Source organism: Ostrea edulis, chromosome 4 (genome assembly GCF_947568905.1).
Source record: "Ostrea edulis chromosome 4, xbOstEdul1.1, whole genome shotgun sequence".
Classification (NCBI taxonomy): domain Eukaryota; kingdom Metazoa; phylum Mollusca; class Bivalvia; order Ostreida; family Ostreidae; genus Ostrea; species Ostrea edulis.
The window spans coordinates 70123086-70142417 of record NC_079167.1 but is presented as its reverse complement, the minus strand read 5'-3'; the positions used below and the strand labels follow the sequence as shown (position 1 = coordinate 70142417).

The 19332-nt window shown below is 35.6% G+C and overlaps 1 protein-coding gene across 1 annotated transcript; it reads left to right on the top strand.

Moving 5' to 3' along the window:
- Positions 1 to 3831: 3831 nt before the first annotated feature.
- Positions 3832 to 18718, top strand: LOC125670405 (COP9 signalosome complex subunit 3-like). The gene is made up of 15 exons (XM_048905543.2): positions 3832 to 3933; positions 4203 to 4332; positions 6991 to 7103; positions 7213 to 7262; positions 7493 to 7585; positions 8693 to 8767; positions 9769 to 9873; positions 13724 to 13813; positions 14573 to 14623; positions 14821 to 14922; positions 15060 to 15131; positions 15297 to 15383; positions 17016 to 17129; positions 17836 to 17916; positions 18561 to 18718. Exons 1-15 carry the CDS (start codon positions 3879 to 3881, stop codon positions 18618 to 18620), a joined length of 1278 nt encoding a protein of 425 aa, XP_048761500.1. The 5' UTR covers positions 3832 to 3878; the 3' UTR covers positions 18621 to 18718.
- The last annotated feature ends 614 nt before the right edge of the window (positions 18719 to 19332 follow it).

Here is a 19332-nt window from a genome sequence, read left to right as displayed (position 1 = left end):
TTAGCGACAAAGGCCAACTTACTGAGACTGGCGGCGACTACACTTTCTTTTGGCACCGACCACCAAGTCTGGAATAGAGTAATCGAAGAACATGGAGTGGGCAAATGTAACAGTAACGGACTCCTCCTCCTCAGACTGTGCGCGATACATGACCTGACCATCACCAACACCATGTTCTGTATGACAACCTGTAACAAGACCTGATGGATGTACCCTCGCTCTCGGCATTGGCATCTCAATGACTATGTCATCACAAGGGCTAAGAACAGGTATGACGTTCGATTGACGAAGGCCATGGGTGGTGCAGAATGCTGGACGGATCATCGCTTGATCATCTCCAAGTTGAACTTCTTTATCTAGCCCAAGTGAAGACCACGGGGACAGAAAGTTGCCAAGAAGCTCAGCACAACAAAACTGAGATGCCCTCAGACTGCGCAAGAACTGCAGATGATGCTGAACAGCAAATTTAAGGACGTTGAGTCCGACCAAGACAACATCATATATAAGTGGGCTACCTTTAGGGACACCGTTCACTCTGCTGCCCTGGAGGTCCTCGGTGCTGCTAACAGACACAACCAAGACTGGTTCGACGAGAACGACAGCGACATTAATACCCTCCTGGAACAAAAACACCTCCTGCTCCGAGCACACCAGAACAATCCCGCACACTAGTCAAAGAAAGCCCCCTTCACCGGCAAACGCAGCGAAGTCCAGTAAAAGCTTCGCTCCATGCAGGATTCCTGGCTCAGTGCTAAGGCAAAGAAATCCAAGGCTACGACGACGCATATGACTCAAAATATCTTTGATGCATTAAAACAGTCTACGGACCATAATCCTCTGGATCCCCCCACTTACTCAGCGCAGATGGTGCAACCTTGCTAACAGACAAGAAGCAGATCTTTGAGAGATGGGCCGAACACTTCGACAAGATGCTTAATCGCCCAGCAGCTATCAATAATGAAGCAATCGCACGCCTCCCACAACTGGCAATCAAGCAAGAGCTCGACACCCCTCCCTCTAACGAAGAAGTCGGCAAAGCTACCAAGCTGATGACCGGCGGGAAAGCTCCCGGTCCTGACGCCATCTCTGCTGTGGTTTACAAGACAGGTGGTGAACCCATCTGCAATCAACTGACAAGTCTGTATGAGGCCATGTGGACCAAGAGCATTTACCCTAAGAGTTCAGAGACGCCATGATTGTCCACATCTACAAGCGCAAAGGGAATCGTCGGTCCTGCAACAACCACCGAGGAATATTCCTCCTAATGATAGCTGGCAAAATCCTTGCCTGCTTCCTCCTCAACCGCTTGGTGAAACACCTTGAGCAGGAATTCCTCCATGAGAGTCAGTGCGGCTTCCGCGCAGGTAAAGGAACAACGGATATGATATTTGCCGACCGCCAACTCCAGGAAAAGTGCATGAAACAGCGTCGCCACCTCTACACAACTTTCATAAACCTGACCAAGCCTTCAATACAGTCAGCCGAGACGGACTCTGGAAAATCATGGAAAAGCTTGGATGCCCGAGTATATTCATTGCTATTTGTCCGCCAACTTCATGATGGCATGATGGCCAAAGTCCTGGATGACGGTGAATCCTCCGAAGCCTTCAAACGGGGTAAAACAGGTTGTGTCTTGTTCCAGACACTGTTCAGGATGATGTCAGCAATGCTGTCCAACGCCTTCAAAGACACTGATCCTGGCATCAACATCAGGTTCAGGACAGATGGAAGGCTGTTTAACCTCAGGCCGTCACGAAAGTGAAGAATACTGTTCCCAGATACTTTCTTTTCGTCGATGACTGCGCCCTTAATGCCAGTGATGAACAGGAGATGTAAGTGGAGTTGGACAGCTTCTCCACAGCCTGCAACAACTTCGGTCTCACCATAAGCACCAAGAAGACTGAGGTGATGATCCATCCATTAATACCTTAATTTAGAGGTTTGGCATTTTATTTTACTGAAAAATTCAATAACATTAAACGCTATGCCGTCTTTTGAAATCGAGTTTTTCTATTTTTGTTAAATCTCTATTAGTATTCATCGAATTGTCGTTTTTTAAGCATTTGTTTATATCGAGCACAAGGTTGTCCAGATTTTTCTTTTCTGTTATAAGTCCTTTTTGTAATAAAAAAAATTAAGACAAACGGGATGATTTCATCTTCTCCATCGTCAACTTCCCACATTTATGTAGCAATATTCCATTATCACCTGCATATGGTATCTCAATTGATTCGATATGCAAGAGCTTGTTCTGGGTATAGTCAGTTTTTAAATCGAGGTAAGCTACTGACAAACAAGTTGATGGTACAGGGATTTCAACAGTCTCGATTGAAGTCAGCATTTCGCAAATTCTATGGTCGTTATAACGATCTAGTTCGTCAATACAACCTCGCATTGGGTCAAATGCTGTCTGACGTGTTTCATACCGATTGTTAAGCCGTTCTTGGCACACTGATTTTGACTGCAGATAACTCCGTTTACCTGATCAGGATATGGGGCTCACGGTGGGTGTGACCAGTCAACAAGGGATGCTTACTCCTCCTAGACACCTGATCCCACCTCTGGTGTGTCCAGGGGTCCGTGTTTGCCCAACTATCTATTTTGTATTGCTTGTAGGAGTTATGAGATTGATCACTGTTCGTTATCTTTACCTTCCAAAAGGCAAGACTGAACAATCTTGTGCTGGTGATGAAATTCATAAAAATAAATACAATAAATTTTTTTCAAAATCTATACAATTTCTTTCTACTTCATTTACCTGTATTGACCTCGGGTAGTAATTCTGTAGTTTTCAGACAAAGGTGGCCACTTTTTTTCCAATATCCTATCAAAATATTGGTCATTACCTAGCGAATACTAGATTAAAAAATAGAAAAGTCTTCCAAATTTTATCAGTTCCATGCAGTGTCTGTTGACTTGCTTACTACATTACATAATATTTGTGTATTGTTGAAAATTATCATGAAATTCAAAATAAATGTCGTTTTATTTATACTTAAATTTCGTGAGTTGTTTTTCTTCCAGAAGTTGAAATAATATATACACTTCATAACCCTAAAGATCCTCCGTAAATTAGTCATAGATACAGTCAGATCCCGTTCTCTGTAAATAAGTCATAGATTCCATCAGAACCCTTCTCTGTAAATAAGTCATATATTCCATCAGACTCTTCTCTGTATATAAGTCATAGATACAGTCAGATCCCGTTCTCTGTAAATAAGTCATAGATACCATCAGATCCCGTTCTCTATAAATAAGTCATAGATACAGTCAGAACCCTATAGCTTCTCTGTAAATAAGTCATAGATACAGTAAAATTCCCTTCTCTATAAATAATTCATAAATACCATCAGATTCCCTTCTCTGTAAATAGGTCATAAATACCATCAGATCCCCTTGTCTGTAAATAAGTCATAGATATCACCAGATCCCCTTCTCTGTAAATAAGTCATAGATACCATCAGATTCCCTTCTCTGTAAATAATTAAGTCTAGAGTGCCACTTGAGATTGAGAGAGAGAGAGAGAGAGAGAGAGAGAGAGAGAGAGAGAGAGAGAGAGAGAGAGAGAGAATAATTTTATGAACGGATCGACTAAGCTAAATGGCAGGATCGACAATGAGACGGGCCATCTGGGAACGGATCGACTATGGACGGATCAACCGTGGGACGGATCGACCTGACACCGTTTGCCCCTTATAACATCAACAACAACATAATTAGATTAAAAACTTTTTATTAATTAGTCAACATCTTGATGAAAGGATTCATCTTAGCTATCTCTATAAAAAACCATAAAACAGAGATGGTTAACGCTATTTGAAGTTTCTATGTTATAATTTTTATTTATTGGATAGGGGGCCTTATCAAAATCGAGGAAAATGGCTGCCGCCTTGGAGCAATACGTAAACACGGTACAAAATTTGTCTTCACAAGGTAAATATCTCAGGTGTCTATCATCTGACATATGTGTTATACAATTTCTTGTAGTTCATTGTCGGAAACTCGCTGTCGGTCTCGCTAGTCGTCGGCTAATAGAACTGAAGCAACCGTCCGTGAGTTTCCGGCGATGGTTTTTATATCTGAACACAAGAACGTAAGAGTTCATGATAATCTCTGCGTTGACTGTGTTAAGATTGTGGTCGTATCACTTTCATATGCACTGCAAACCATATTGCATATTTGATCATTTATGTACATTGTAGGAAATTTTTCACAGCTATGTGAATTCATCGGAAAAAGTGCAGAGGCTTTGGCAAAGAATGCTAATCATTTGGACAATGTACTGGCAACGCTGGATATCCAACAGCACTCTCTAGGAATTATGGGCATCTTGTAAGCTTTATTTATTCCTTCAATAAAACAAATACGTATTGTAATTATTGTAACAGAAAAGGGAGACAATGCAGCAGACCAGACAGGGGTTTGATCCCAGGTCCCCTGAATATCCTGTCAGGTGCTCTACCAATCTAGCTATCAGACATCAGCGATTGGACCTGTTTGCCACTGTGATATGCATAACAGTGTGACCGTTGGACCGAGAAAAACATTAAATTGTCATTGGCACGTCCCAAATGATAATAATATTCAGTAACGCTAATTGTACGGTAAATTAGTAGATAGAAATATATTCTCTCACTTTTAGAGGGCAAAGCCCTCTCACGGGCCATGAGAGCGGAGCTCTCCCTATAGGTAACACATATATACATGTTTAAAATTAAAATATAGAAAGAAAACTAATGAAAAATTAAACCATACCTATGGAACTTGAAAATTTTGGTCCCAATGGCGTCAATTCGAATATTAGCGCGTGGACATGTATTTCTCCACTTTGAATCTCGTCTACCCTAGTTCACATCATTCTGAGATGTTACATAAAATCCGTAAAAGCATGTAAATCTTATTTTTTAAATCATATATAGGCCTAATCACTCCTCGATTAACGCCATCTTGTGCCATGGCTCCTATTTTTGTAAATTTGCAAAATACCGACGTTGAATATGACGTCACAATGCACTGTTTACATCAATTGCGATATATTTCCCGCGTTGAATATATAGGCGGATCAAATGTCCAAAATTAGGATGCTTTGATAAAGCTCTGTCCTCGTGCTAACTTCGGTTTGTTTTTTGTCCTGTTTTGGATATAGATACTAATGCCAATACTTTTTGCTTCGCCCTCAAACACGGTCACATCGTAAGACATATTATATATATTTATATATACTTTTTATATAAATTAGTTTCAATAAATCTATTCTATATTTATGATATTATGCATTCATCATTTTAATCGATGTGAAGTTTAATGAGTATTCATTCACTGTAGGGGTGAAACGATACAGTACCTTTTCGATTCGATTTTCAATACTTTAGTCTCGATTCGATGATTTTCGATTCAATACAATAGCATGTACCAAATTCTTTATAATGGTAAGATTTTTTTAATGTTTCATTGTATTTATTGCTCTCTGCAAATAAATTCCTCATAATAAAAAAGCTTTGAACATAAAGCAACACTCTTATCACTTGTCCTAAAGCCGAACTATCACTATACTCATGATTTATACATTGGGGGTGCATTTTTCAACTTGACTGTGTCCATTTTGGTGCAGCAAAGTTTACTCGTACGTTGAATGGACAATTTTCAATTTCATTGGCTAATCAGAAACTGTGTTATCAAAAGCAATGTATGCTATGATTCTAGAACAGTATCAAACCAAAACAGACCCGGAATAAATCAAACATCGAATCGAGACCTCTACATCGCGATTCGGCCGCATCGTGATGCATCGTTTCACCCCTAATTCACTGTATGAGTATTTTGATATTGCAGTTTTGTTCACTACAGTATTGATATGCTTTGATTAGACCTGATGATCATTTCAATGATTTTCAAATGTGAGAACGGGCTTGATTTAGAAAGAGAATGTTACATGCTCTGTAATGTTGGGGAAAATATGTCCATGATTGTTAATGCGTGGTAATGGACATGGACACGGAATCTTTAAAAATAAACATTTTCATGCCCCTGAGCAAAAACTAGGGACATATTATCTAAACCGTCTTCACCTGTTTGTCCAGCATGGTTTAGTTGGTGAACTCCCCCAAAACATAACCTTTTATATAATATATGGTATTAATAGTAATTGTCAGTTTGTCAGGAACTTGATTTTCACCACATATGTTATAACGAAAGACAAGACGTTTAATTCAGTCTTATTTTAATCGATGCAAGCAGAATATATAGTTTGTGTGACTATCTCCTGCAATTTTCAAGTTTGAACTTTTATTAGGGTCCTGTCATATGACGGGTGCCCTATAATGATTATTCTTGTTATGTCCGTCTTTGTTGTTACGGAGTTATGGGAATTAGAATTTTTCAATATCAATAAGATGATAACACTTTCTGTGACACACAAAAGCTCAAGATTGCTTGTCAATGAGAAGATTTTTCATAGAATTAAAAGACAATGGTCAAATTCTTATGGTAATCACTCTGTTTATCTCTCAGTACTTTCTGTGACATGTGATAGCTCAAGTTTCCTTTGGAAATTTTTTTTACATTTTGGTTAAGGCAGAAGAAGACCTTTTTCAATTTCAAGATTTATCAACTTTGTCGATGGGATTAGAGGTTTTTAAGGAGAAATGCTATATCTTATGGGAGGGTTGGAAGTGGGAGGGACTTAACGTCTTTCAATAAACCAGATGAAATCTGGTAAGATAAAGCAAACCGAGCAATCGGAAGAGAGGAGGTACTGTATACATGTAAATAACAAAATGTTGACTCTTCAGTACAAAAGTACATTTGCAAAGAATTTATATGCCCACTATGTTGAATAATGATATATAGCTGCACTCAAAATACAGAACCATAGAATCTCATAAAGAGATATGACGTCATCATGGTAATTGAGACACTTGATAAACCTAGTTTCCAATCAGACACGAGTACTTATTATAATCTGTTACAAAGCTTGTTTTTGTTATGTAGGTGTGTAAAATACAACTTGCCGAGCATCCCAGACTTTGAGACGCTATTTCTTCAGACACAAGAATTCATTAATGACTGCAATGGAGAGCATGTTAGATATGCCACAGACAGCTGTAAGACACTTTGTTACCTGTAGTTCAAATTCTCTCGAAAAAAAAGCTGACTGGATTTGTGCATCCATCAAATATTGTAGAATAGTACAAGTTGAATTGTTCTTCACAGATGCTGATTTATGTCACAAGTTTACTCAAAATTTGGTGGAGAAGAAACAGGTAAGGGCAGCGATGGGTTCGTAGATACATGTAGCAATTTATGCGATATACATGTAGAAAACTACAATCCATTGTAAATGAAATAGACAGGGGATGCTGGTACGTGTTGAAGAAAACATGCTGCAAAAGTAAAATAAATGAGACATACATTTTCTTTATTGATGATAAATGCAGGCATCTTGAAAGTAATTTAAAGTTTTCTGCATTTTCTGTTTGATTTTCCTGTTCAGCCCATGAGAGGAATTGTGATTCTAGTGAAAGCCATTAACAAGATTCAACTATTTCCTGCACAACTTACGTCTATACATGCTGATCTGTGTCAAGTAAGAAATAGAAATACTGCAGATTCTTAAATATACACAAAGAATTTATTATCGCATAATTTTGCAAGAGACACCACTCACAAATTAAAATTACTCACTTTTAATTTTCTGTTGTTGAATTACATGTAAGAACTCTTGATTAACAGACAACACGCAAATTTATATTTACATGATTTGATGCATACGAGTCATTAAGGAATCTGCATTTAGTATTACTTTGGTAACTCAGACTCTTCAAATTTATAGTCTGTGTAATGATATTTATAGATACACTGTATTCTCTTAGGAATTAATGTTTACAGCATTTGTATAATGAGATTATGAATATTATGCATGTATGGAGTAATACTATATAGCGGGTATTTTCTGCGGTTGAAAATTTTTGCAATTTCATCTGTATTTGAATTTCTGCGATTGCATTATACCTACCTGTACCTATAATCATGTGTATGTGTGTGTGTGTGTATATATATATATAAATATATATAGATAAAAGTTTGAGCATTGGATTTTATTTTATTTTTACTTTATATATATATATATATATATATATATATATATATATATATATATATACACATACACATACACACACACACACACACACACACATACAGGATATATACACATACATGTACATGCGATTGTAATTTTATGTGGATTTTTCCTATCTACAAATTTCCACAAAAAATGGACAACCACAGAAAATCTACTTTCCATGCTTTGTTATATTGCATATATATCATGAACAGTTGACTCTCAATGACTCGAACTTCGATCTCTCGAAGTTCTCGATCTGTCAAAGTGAAATCATGGCCCCGATTTTTTTCTCTATATAACTAAGCAAATTTACAGTGTATATTACAAACATCCTAGACATTTATTGTTTGTATTTTGTAATTCATCTGCTTTTAAAAGATATATATGTATATTATAATGTTTATGCATTGTATGACAGGTTGATAAGTTCGTGCTTTTATTGAAAAATATAATGCATTGAAACTCTTTAGATTTATTGTTGACAAATATGGATAAAGGTAAATATCTATCAAAATATTGACTGATTGAAAATACATGTATATCATCGTTTTGTTCAACTTACTGCAGTTGTGCTTATTATCAAAGAACATGAAGCCAGCTCTAGCTTTTCTAGATACAGATGTCACTGATGTCAGCAAAGAGGTTAGTTATTTAAGAAATAAAGATCGTGTTTTCGTGCATGTTGTAGGATAACCTCTGAGGTCGAGAAACGTTGTTTTCAATTGAATATTTCAAACAACATTTCAAGAGTTTTCTGGCCCAGTGGTTCTTGAGACGAAGATTTTCCCTATCTATTTGTATGTTCGAGACCAAGGAGATTATCCTGCATCATCCACTAAAACAAGAACTTTATTTCTATTTTACTACGGCTCAGAATTATACAGCTGATCGTTTACCTATACAGCTACGAATTAGGTCACTTCATGACATCATGGCAGTTTAGGCTTGCGTGTATTTTGCTGATGAAAAAAGTGAGATGTTAGGGGTATGCTACACTGTACATCTATTTTGAAATTTAGTTTGATGTTGACGGATTACATCAAATCTTTTTAAAAACACACAAGTCCAAGAAAATGACACATAAGTGGAAGAGGGTTAACTTGTCTGTGCATAGACATGTTTGTTTACATGTGTATCGATCTCGGAATGCAGACAACTGATTCATACTGAATGATAAATGTTCTTCAGTCATTCATAGATTTGTTTTGCAACATGTTATTGATTAGTTTTTATGATTATAGAATTGAATAACCAGTTATCAACTTTATTGTTGTATTGGTAAAACACAAAGTGCAAGCGAGACATTTTCAATTTTCTCATAATCTGTTAATACGTATGAAGGTATATTGCAGAATAATGACTGCAACATTCTTTTGATCTTTGCAGTAACCGTGTTAGAATTAAGACACATTTACATTTCCTGGACTTTTTAAAATTTCCATTTAAGCGCTTTGATGAATTCTTTGATATATATATCATGGTCTTGAGATTCTGATCAGCAGAAATTTAATGAGCAAGCTGACCCATTTAGTGATTAAGTAAACATAACTCGGCTTGTTGTTGTTTAAATGACTATTTTTTTTTTTACCTCTTTTCTGACACTAGGGAGGTCATTATTATTTCTATCTCTTTTCTTACACTAGGGAGGTCATTATGAGGCCAAAGATTTTCTCTTGTACTATTACTATGGAGGAATGATCTACACAGCTCTTAAAAACTACGAAAAGGCGCTGTACATGTACGAAATAGTAAGTACGACAAGCTGTCTATGTATGAAATAGTAAGTACGACAAGCTGTCTATGTATGAAATAGTATACACGACAAGCTGTCTATGTACGAAATAGTAAGTATGACAAGCTGTCTATGTACGAAATAGTAAGTATGACAAGCTGTCTATGTATGAAATAGTAAGTATGACAAACTGTCTATGTATGAAATAGTAAGTACGACAAACTGTCTATGTATGAAATAGTAAATACAACAAGCTGTCTATGTATGAAATAGTAAGTATGACAAGCTGTACATGTATGAAATAGTAAGTACGACAAGCTGTATATGTATGAAATAGTAAGTATGACTAGCTGTACATGTATGAAATAGTAAGTACGACAAGCTGTCTATGTATGAAATAGTATACACGACAAGCTGTCTATGTACGAAATAGTAAGTATGACAAGCTGTCTATGTACGAAATAGTAAGTACGACAAGCTGTCTATGTATGAAATAGTAAGTATGACAAACTGTCTATGTATGAAATAGTAAGTACGACAAGCTGTCTATGTATGAAATAGTAAGTACGACAAGCTGTCTATGTATGAAATAGTAAGTACGACAAGCTGTCTATGTATGAAATAGTAAGTACGACAAGCTGTCTATGTACGAAATAGTAAGTATGACAAGCTGTACATAAATGAAATAGTAAGTACGACAAGCTGTATATGTATGAAATAGTATACACGACAAGCTGTCTATGTGTGAAATAGTAAGTATGACAAGCTGTCTATGTATGAAATAGTATACACGACAAGCTGTCTATGTGTGAAATAGTAAGTATGACAAGCTGTCTATGTATGAAATAGTATACACGACAAGCTGTCTATGTGTGAAATAGTAAGTATGACAAGCTGTCTATGTATGAAATAGTAAGTACGACAAGCTGTCTATGTATGAAATAGTAAGTATGACAAGCTGTCTATGTATGAAATAGTAAGTATGACAAGCTGTACATGTATGAAATAGTAAGTATGACAAGCTGTCTATGTATGAAATAGTAAGTATGACAAGCTGTCTATGTATGAAATAGTAAGTATGACAAGCTGTCTATATATGAAATAGTAAGTATGACAAGCTGTCTATGTACGAAATAGTAAGTACAACAAGCTGTCTATGTATGAAATAGTATACACAGCAAGCTGTCTATGTATGAAATAGTAAGTATGACAAACTGTCTATGTATGAAATAGTAAGTACGACAAACTGTCTATGTATGAAATAGTAAATACAACAAGCTGTCTATGTATGAAATAGTAAGTATGACAAGCTGTACATGTATGAAATAGTAAGTACGACAAGCTGTATATGTATGAAATAGTAAGTATGACTAGCTGTACATGTATGAAATAGTAAGTACGACAAGCTGTCTATGTATGAAATAGTATACACGACAAGCTGTCTATGTACGAAATAGTAAGTATGACAAGCTGTCTATGTACGAAATAGTAAGTACGACAAGCTGTCTATGTATGAAATAGTAAGTATGACAAACTGTCTATGTATGAAATAGTAAGTACGACAAGCTGTCTATGTATGAAATAGTAAGTACGACAAGCTGTCTATGTATGAAATAGTAAGTACGACAAGCTGTCTATGTATGAAATAGTAAGTACGACAAGCTGTCTATGTACGAAATAGTAAGTATGACAAGCTGTACATAAATGAAATAGTAAGTACGACAAGCTGTATATGTATGAAATAGTATACACGACAAGCTGTCTATGTGTGAAATAGTAAGTATGACAAGCTGTCTATGTATGAAATAGTATACACGACAAGCTGTCTATGTGTGAAATAGTAAGTATGACAAGCTGTCTATGTATGAAATAGTATACACGACAAGCTGTCTATGTGTGAAATAGTAAGTATGACAAGCTGTCTATGTATGAAATAGTAAGTACGACAAGCTGTCTATGTATGAAATAGTAAGTATGACAAGCTGTCTATGTATGAAATAGTAAGTATGACAAGCTGTACATGTATGAAATAGTAAGTATGACAAGCTGTCTATGTATGAAATAGTAAGTATGACAAGCTGTCTATGTATGAAATAGTAAGTATGACAAGCTGTCTATGTATGAAATAGTAAGTATGACAAGCTGTCTGTGTATGAAATAGTAAGTATGACAAGCTGTCTGTGTATGAAATAGTAAGTATGACAAGCTGTCTATGTATGAAATAGTAAGTATGACAAGCTGTCTATGTACGAAATAGTAAGTATGACAAGCTGTCTATGTACGAAATAGTAAGTACGACAAGCTGTATATGTATGAAATAGTAAGTATGACAAGCTGTCTATGTATGAAATAGTAAGTACGACAAGCTGTCTATGTATGAAATAGTAAGTATGACAAGCTGTCTGTGTATGAAATAGTAAGTACGACAAGCTGTCTATGTATGAAATAGTAAGTATGACAAGCTGTCTGTGTATGAAATAGTAAGTACGACAAGCTGTCTATGTATGCTATAGTAAGTACAACAAGCTGTCTATGTATGAAATAGTATACACAGCAAGCTGTCTATGTATGAAATAGTAAGTATGACAAGCTGTCTATGTATGAAATAGTAAGTACGACAAGCTGTCTATGTATGAAATAGTATACACAGCAAGCTGTCTATGTATGAAATAGTAAGTATGACAAGCTGTCTATGTATGAAATAGTAAGTACGACAAGCTGTCTATGTATGAAATAGTATACACGACAAGCTGCCTATGTATGAAATAGTAAGTACGACAAGCTGTCTATGTATGAAATAGTAAGTACGACAAGCTGTCTATGTATGAAATAGTATACATGACAAGCTGTCTATGTATGAAACAGTAAGTACGACAAGCTGTCTATGTGTGAAATAGTATACACCGCAAGCTGTCTATGTATGAAATAGTAAGTATGACAAGCTGTCTGTGTATGAAATAGTAAGTATGACAAGTTGTCTATGTATGAAATAGTATACACGACAAGCTGTCTATGTATGAAATAGTAAGTATGACAAGCTGTCTATGTTTGAAATAGTAAATACAACAAGCTGTCTATGTATGAAATAGTAAGTATGACAAACTGTCTATGTATGAAATAGTAAGTATGACAAGCTGTCTATGAAATAGTAAGTATGACAAGCTGTCTATGTATGAAATAGTAAGTATGACAAACTGTCTATGAAATAGTAAGTACGACAAGCTGTCTATGTATGAAATAGTAAGTACGACAAGCTGTCTATGTATGAAATAGTAAGTACGACAAGCTGTCTATGAATGAAATAGTAAATACAACAAGCTGTCTATGTATGAAATAGTATACACGACAAGCTGTCTATGTATGAAATAGTAAATACAACTGTCTATGTATGAAATAGTAAGTACGACAAGCTGTCTATGTATGAAATAGTAAGTATGACAAGCTGTCTATGTATGAAATAGTAAGTATGACAAACTGTCTATGAAATAGTAAGTACAACAAGTTGTCTATGTATGAAATAGTAAGTACGACAAGCTGTCTATGTATGAAATAGTAAATACGACAAGCTATTTATGTATGAAATAGTAAGTACGACAAGCTATCTATGTATGAAATAGTAAGTATGACAAGCTGTCTATGTATGAAATAGTATACACGACAAGCTGTCAATATGTTATAATACAATCATGATACAATCAGTGGCAAGCTGAATTTAAAAATCATGTGAATTGATCATGAAAAATTCTGATCATATTTTGATATTAATTGTCATTTTACTGTAATTTTCCTGCTTAGATTTTCATTCTCATCATCTAAACTCATCAGTAGAATTCTGTAGACTAAGAGATGTGGTTTTTTTCTTTAAGGCAATAACTACCCCCAGTATGGCTGTCAGTCATATCATGCTGGAGTCCTACAAGAAGTACATCCTTGTTGCACTTATTCTACATGGAAAGGTGAGAGGAAGGTTTTTTGTTTTTTTATCTTACTGAAAGCTCATAGCAGTGCTGGACAACTTGGTCAGTTTAATAAAGATTAGCCTGTTGTGTATTATGAGGAATGTATCGTCGACTGCCCTATTTCGGTGACTGACCAGAATCGGTGACCTTTTGTTTACCTGTGCGCGTTGTAATTTCCGGATGTTGATTACGTCATCAATTTCGTCGTAGTGTTTGCAAACGTACACAGAGCACGTCTTCAATTTTTTTTCCGAAAATGATTTACTAGAAGGAGAGTATGCAAAAAATCAACATGGGCACCCCCAAAATAAGCCCATTTACTTATTACTTTTTCAAGCAAACCTTCAAATTAATATAAAGTATACCAAAAGTCTAGAATTCTACCCTATGGTATTTTAGTAATTGACGTTTAGTTGCACATTCCTCCTGTATATACGTTTTTACAGTTACAAACTTTTGGCAAACCTATATTAACAATGGTCACCGAAATAGGTGACGTCAACGTTTTAGGAGCTCAAAGTGACATGTGTTTTGTTACGAAAATATATGCAATTAACGTACCAATGAATATAAAAAAATTTGGATGAAAGTAAAGAAATTTAATTACTTTAAAGGTAGGTGTATTGTTTATTAATATTTAATCCAAGTGATTAATGAGAAAATCGCGGTTTATCACTAAGGTCACTGAAACTGGTCAGTCGACGATATTATGTACTAGCGTTTTTATTTTCTTTAATCTATATCATTATCTTGCAGGTTCCAAATCTTCCAAAATATATATCCCAAGTAGTTACACGATATATAAAGGTAAATGATACATATTAAATTTGATGTGTTTTAAAACATCTAGACATTAATGTTGTATGAGAAATACCCTAACAATTATTCATACATACTGAAATGATGTGTTGTCACCTTTGTTTGAATGTTAGATTTTCATATTTCAATCTATATCACTTGTTAACCTGGCGATTTGAAGATGAACTGATTTTTGTGACTTGTAGCCTCTATGTCAGGCGTACCACGATTTAGCGTTGTCGTACAGCTCAAACACTCCCTTGGATTTACGAGCGACTGTCAACAAATACCAGGAAATTTTCACAAGGGTAAACCCAGTATTTACTTTGTACATTAATCTAATGACAAGGCATAACTTATGCATGCATATTTTAAATTACTGATGAATATGTAATAATGCCAAAGAGATTCAGGTCTTTAAATGTTTAACCTATTTTCTCTTTAGGATAACAATATGGGTTTGGTAAAACAGTGTATTACCTCGCTATACAAGAAAAACATTCAAAGATTAACAAAGGTATGAATCGCGACATATACATGTGGGTATAACGCCATTTTAAAGAAACCTGTTATACAAAAACTAGCAGTAAGAAAATAACATGGGTGCATGTAAATAGTTTTCAGTACCGAAATTTTTCAGACATTTTTAATTCTGTCCTTGACCGATTCTGAAATTTTTCAGACATTTTTAACTCTGTCCTTGACCGATATGGCTAACCGGGTACAGTTGGCCACTCCTAAAGAAGCAGAAAAATATGTTCTACACATGGTAAGAACTTTTTGTGAATTGACTTGTAGTTTTATATTATCATTGTAGTACAATTGTGAGTATATATATGCATCTACATGTATTGTTTAAAGTTACATGTATATTTAGTACTAATCCCATGGGGATCCGGGTTAGTATAGGTCCTCAGTACACCCTTGCTTGTCGTAAGAGGCAACTAAATGGGGCAGCCCTTCACCGGCAGAGGTGACGTCTCCATGTGAGTGAAATATTCTCAAGAGGGACATAAAACAATATTCAATCAATCAATATATTTAGTACTACAGGCTCCTAAGCTCATAGTACTCAGAAGACAAAATTGTCCACCTTACGTAGAAACCTCTGATCGCAGTAGCTCAGTGGTAGAGCATTTGCTTCTTAATCAGAAGGTAGTGAGTTTGAACCCTGCTAGTGCCATAGTTGTGTCAAACCCAAGATGTAAACATAGGTATCGATTGCTCCTTCTCCAAACACTCTGCATTTAGAAGTGAAAATCATGGGTCTTGCAGGTGAAAAACTGAAGTCCTGTCATGGTAGGTGTTGGCACGTAAAAGAACCTTTACTGCTAGGGCCTCGAGTGCTAAGCATTGGTTTAAAGTGGTACTTTGCATACAGCTGGTGACATCTTGATATGAGTGAAAAATTCTCTAAGGCATGTAAAACATACAACCAACATAGAAATTCTTACTTGAAATGCATCTTACTTTAAATGGAAAGGCAACCCAAAAGATTTTTACAAGATAAATGATAGGATTAATTATATGATAAAAGTTTTGTCATATTATTCTGTAGATATACGGCCTAGATAAGCCTCAGTACTAATTTGAAAATGTTAAAAATTGAAATTCCCACGACCTATAGAGGCTGCCATTATGTGTTACTCTTTTGTATTCAAGATCACAAAAATCAATGATTTTGACGTCACACCGTCTGTTCCGGTTTTGATAAGATTCTAAGATCATCAAAGATGTGCATGTGGTAGATCTTACGAATAAATAGGTTGATGCCTTCCTGTCAAGCAGTTAATTACACTAATACAAAGAGGAGATGTGAAAAAGTTTTTATTCGAAATTCCCGACCCAACCAAGTCATTTGAAAAGGAAAGACTATGTAAACTGTGGATCCATCATTTGCGTAATGACAAGTTGAGGTTCGAGACATTTGTATGAAGAAACGTTTACCGTCTGCCTGGTCTGCGACTCGACTGTACGTCTTCTTTTCTCAATTTCTTCTTGCGAAAGAAAGGGCTCAAATCTATACGGCTCAAAACTGAACTGTTCATGACTTGCCATGATTACAGTGCTACTGATGAATAAACCGGAACAGACGGTGTGACGTCATAAATTAAACATCAATGGCCGCTCTCTTAGCAGCTGGTAATTTAAAATACATAATAGCTTGATATTGATTTAATTGTTAAGCAAGGATTTTTGTTGTTAAAGACTGTCATTTACGATATCTGTAAGTAATACTTTATTCATAAAAAGCAACAGTGTGGTTAGGGTTGTCTTTCCCTTTAATTCAGAATGTAATGGAATTCTTTGATAAATGAAATGAATTCATCATCCTGAGCCTATAAGATCCTCTGGAGTTGAAGTGTGGGGGGAACTGAATTGGGAATCATTTTCATTACAGATTGAAGACGGAGAAATATTTGCCACAATTAATCAGAAAGATGGTATGGTTAGTTTCCATGACAACCCAGAACAGTATAAAAGCGCAGCCATGTTAATTCAGTTAGATCAAGAGGTGAGATAATGGGACATCAATACTGTAAACACCATCACACTATTACAGAATTCAGAATAAAGGGAGATAAATACTGTAAACACTATTACAGAATTCAGAATAAAGGGAAATAAATACTGTAAACCCTATTACAGAATTCAGAATAAAGGGAGATAAATACTGTAAACACTATTACAGAATTCAGAATAAAGGGAGATAAATACTGTAAACACCATCACGTTATTTAGTATAGAATTCAGAATAAAGGGAGATAAATACTAAACACCATCACACTATTTAGTATAGAATTCAGAATAAAGGGAGATTAATACTGCAAATTTCACACTATTTAATTCAGAATAAATGGAATTAAAATCTGTAATCACCATCACACTAGTATTAAATTCAGAATAAAGGGAGATTAAACACTGGAAACACCATCTTATTGTTTAGTACTGAGTTCAGGTTGATGAATGGGGCACCAAAAAAGGGTCTTTAGTTTTACATATGAATTATATTTGAACATAAATCATGCATTTTTACCCATTAAAATCTGCATAAACCACTAAATTCTAAATACTGCTAAAATTAGTAAACATGCATGTCTGTGTGTGACTGTGTATGTATGTTTGTTATTGAATCTTCAGTCAAACAACCTTGAAACATTTTGTTATTTGTTAGCAATTATTAATGCTTATGTGAGCTCAGAATTTATGTTGAATTGCAGATGCAGAAAGCTATACATGTGGAAGAAAAGATCCGAGAAATGGACAGAGAGATTGCTGTAAATCCACAGTTTGTTCAGAAGGTACATGTAAAATCAGTGATAATAATCTTAATGATATGCTGTGTTTGCTGTTTAAACTTGATATCCCCAGGGCATGCAAGTAGTATTGCATGAAACTCCTTAAGTGCGTTCGAGATCGGCGTTCTTCGCATGAGTACAAATAGCCTGTGGGTCCTGAATGCTGAGTACGCAACCCAAGAACGGGTTTGAGGTGCACCTCTGTAGGTAGTGTGGTCGAAGAACACATTTGTGTGCACATGTTCTTGTTGTTCGCGACTCTAAGAACGGAGCACAGGAACAACAGGAATGGCGACTTCGAACGCACTCAAAATGTCTTGAGATAGATCAATCAAATGACATAAAGAATGTCAATCAACCAATCAAATTGTACATGTATGTTACAAAAGAATTCAATTATATTCATCATTCATTGAAAGTAATATTATATGCTTCGTAGCAAATTCTGTGTAAATTGTTTTATGATTTTGTGCTAATCAGTAATTGTTTTCTTGGGCCCCCAGAAATTCACCACCTTGTGGATTCACTGTTATTAATTTTAGGGGAAGAAAGTGAACAAATCTTGCAATATCGTAAAACATGATTAAAAGATGGGGTTTTTTCTCTCTGGGATAATGAACTTTAGCATATGCTACTTTCACTTTCAGAATTCTGGATCACATGAAGATGACCTTCCAGGAAGTTCAATAAAAGGTCAAGGTTACTGATGGACAGAAACACTACATTTACAGTGCTATTTTATACAGTACTTTGCATAAATTGTTGTAAACTATTGTGATCTAATTAAATTGTATTGTTATATAAAGTAGAAATTGTTTATCCATATATTGGAAAACTGATGCAGGATTGTGGGCAGTGATTCATATTGACATGCGTCCTGCGTAAATTGCGCATTGAATTTGCTCAGAACGCATGATTTCAATAACTTTGCATCCCAACGAACGCATAAAATTTTGAAATTATATGAAAATGTTTTCATTGTACGAAATCTAAGCTCCAGAACATACTACACACCCGAGGTATTCCGAATGAAGAATTATGATATTTCATTGGTCAACTCGCATTGCATTAACCAATGAAACCAAATGATAAATATATGGCATTACGGCGGGTAAACAAAACTGGGAACTAGAATTTCCTTGCATATATCCCGAATTCCCGATTCCACCCTTTTATATATATATATATATATAAAGCACTAAATAATCACAACTAGGTACTGAAAATTTTCGCCCCAGCCCGGGGTCGAACCAGCGACGTATGGCACCCACCGCCTAGCAAGATTGTCAAACCAGTTCGTAAGTCCACTCGGCCACGACTTCCCTAAAATGGAAGTTTTGTTATGCTCCTAAAGCGCTACTTATACACACTGATGCAATCTCACACAGTCGCTGTGTCATTCAGTGTTTAAGATATTTT

Coding starts and splice junctions, on each gene's coding strand:
- LOC125670405 (XM_048905543.2), top strand. CDS start 3,879: ATGGCTGCCGCCTTGGAGCAATACGTAAACACGGTACAAAATTTGTCT. Junction 7,104..7,212: donor TAGATATGCCACAGACAGCT/GTAAGACACTTT, acceptor TGTTCTTCACAG/ATGCTGATTTATGTCACAAG. Junction 17,917..18,560: donor ATCCACAGTTTGTTCAGAAG/GTACATGTAAAA, acceptor TTTCACTTTCAG/AATTCTGGATCACATGAAGA.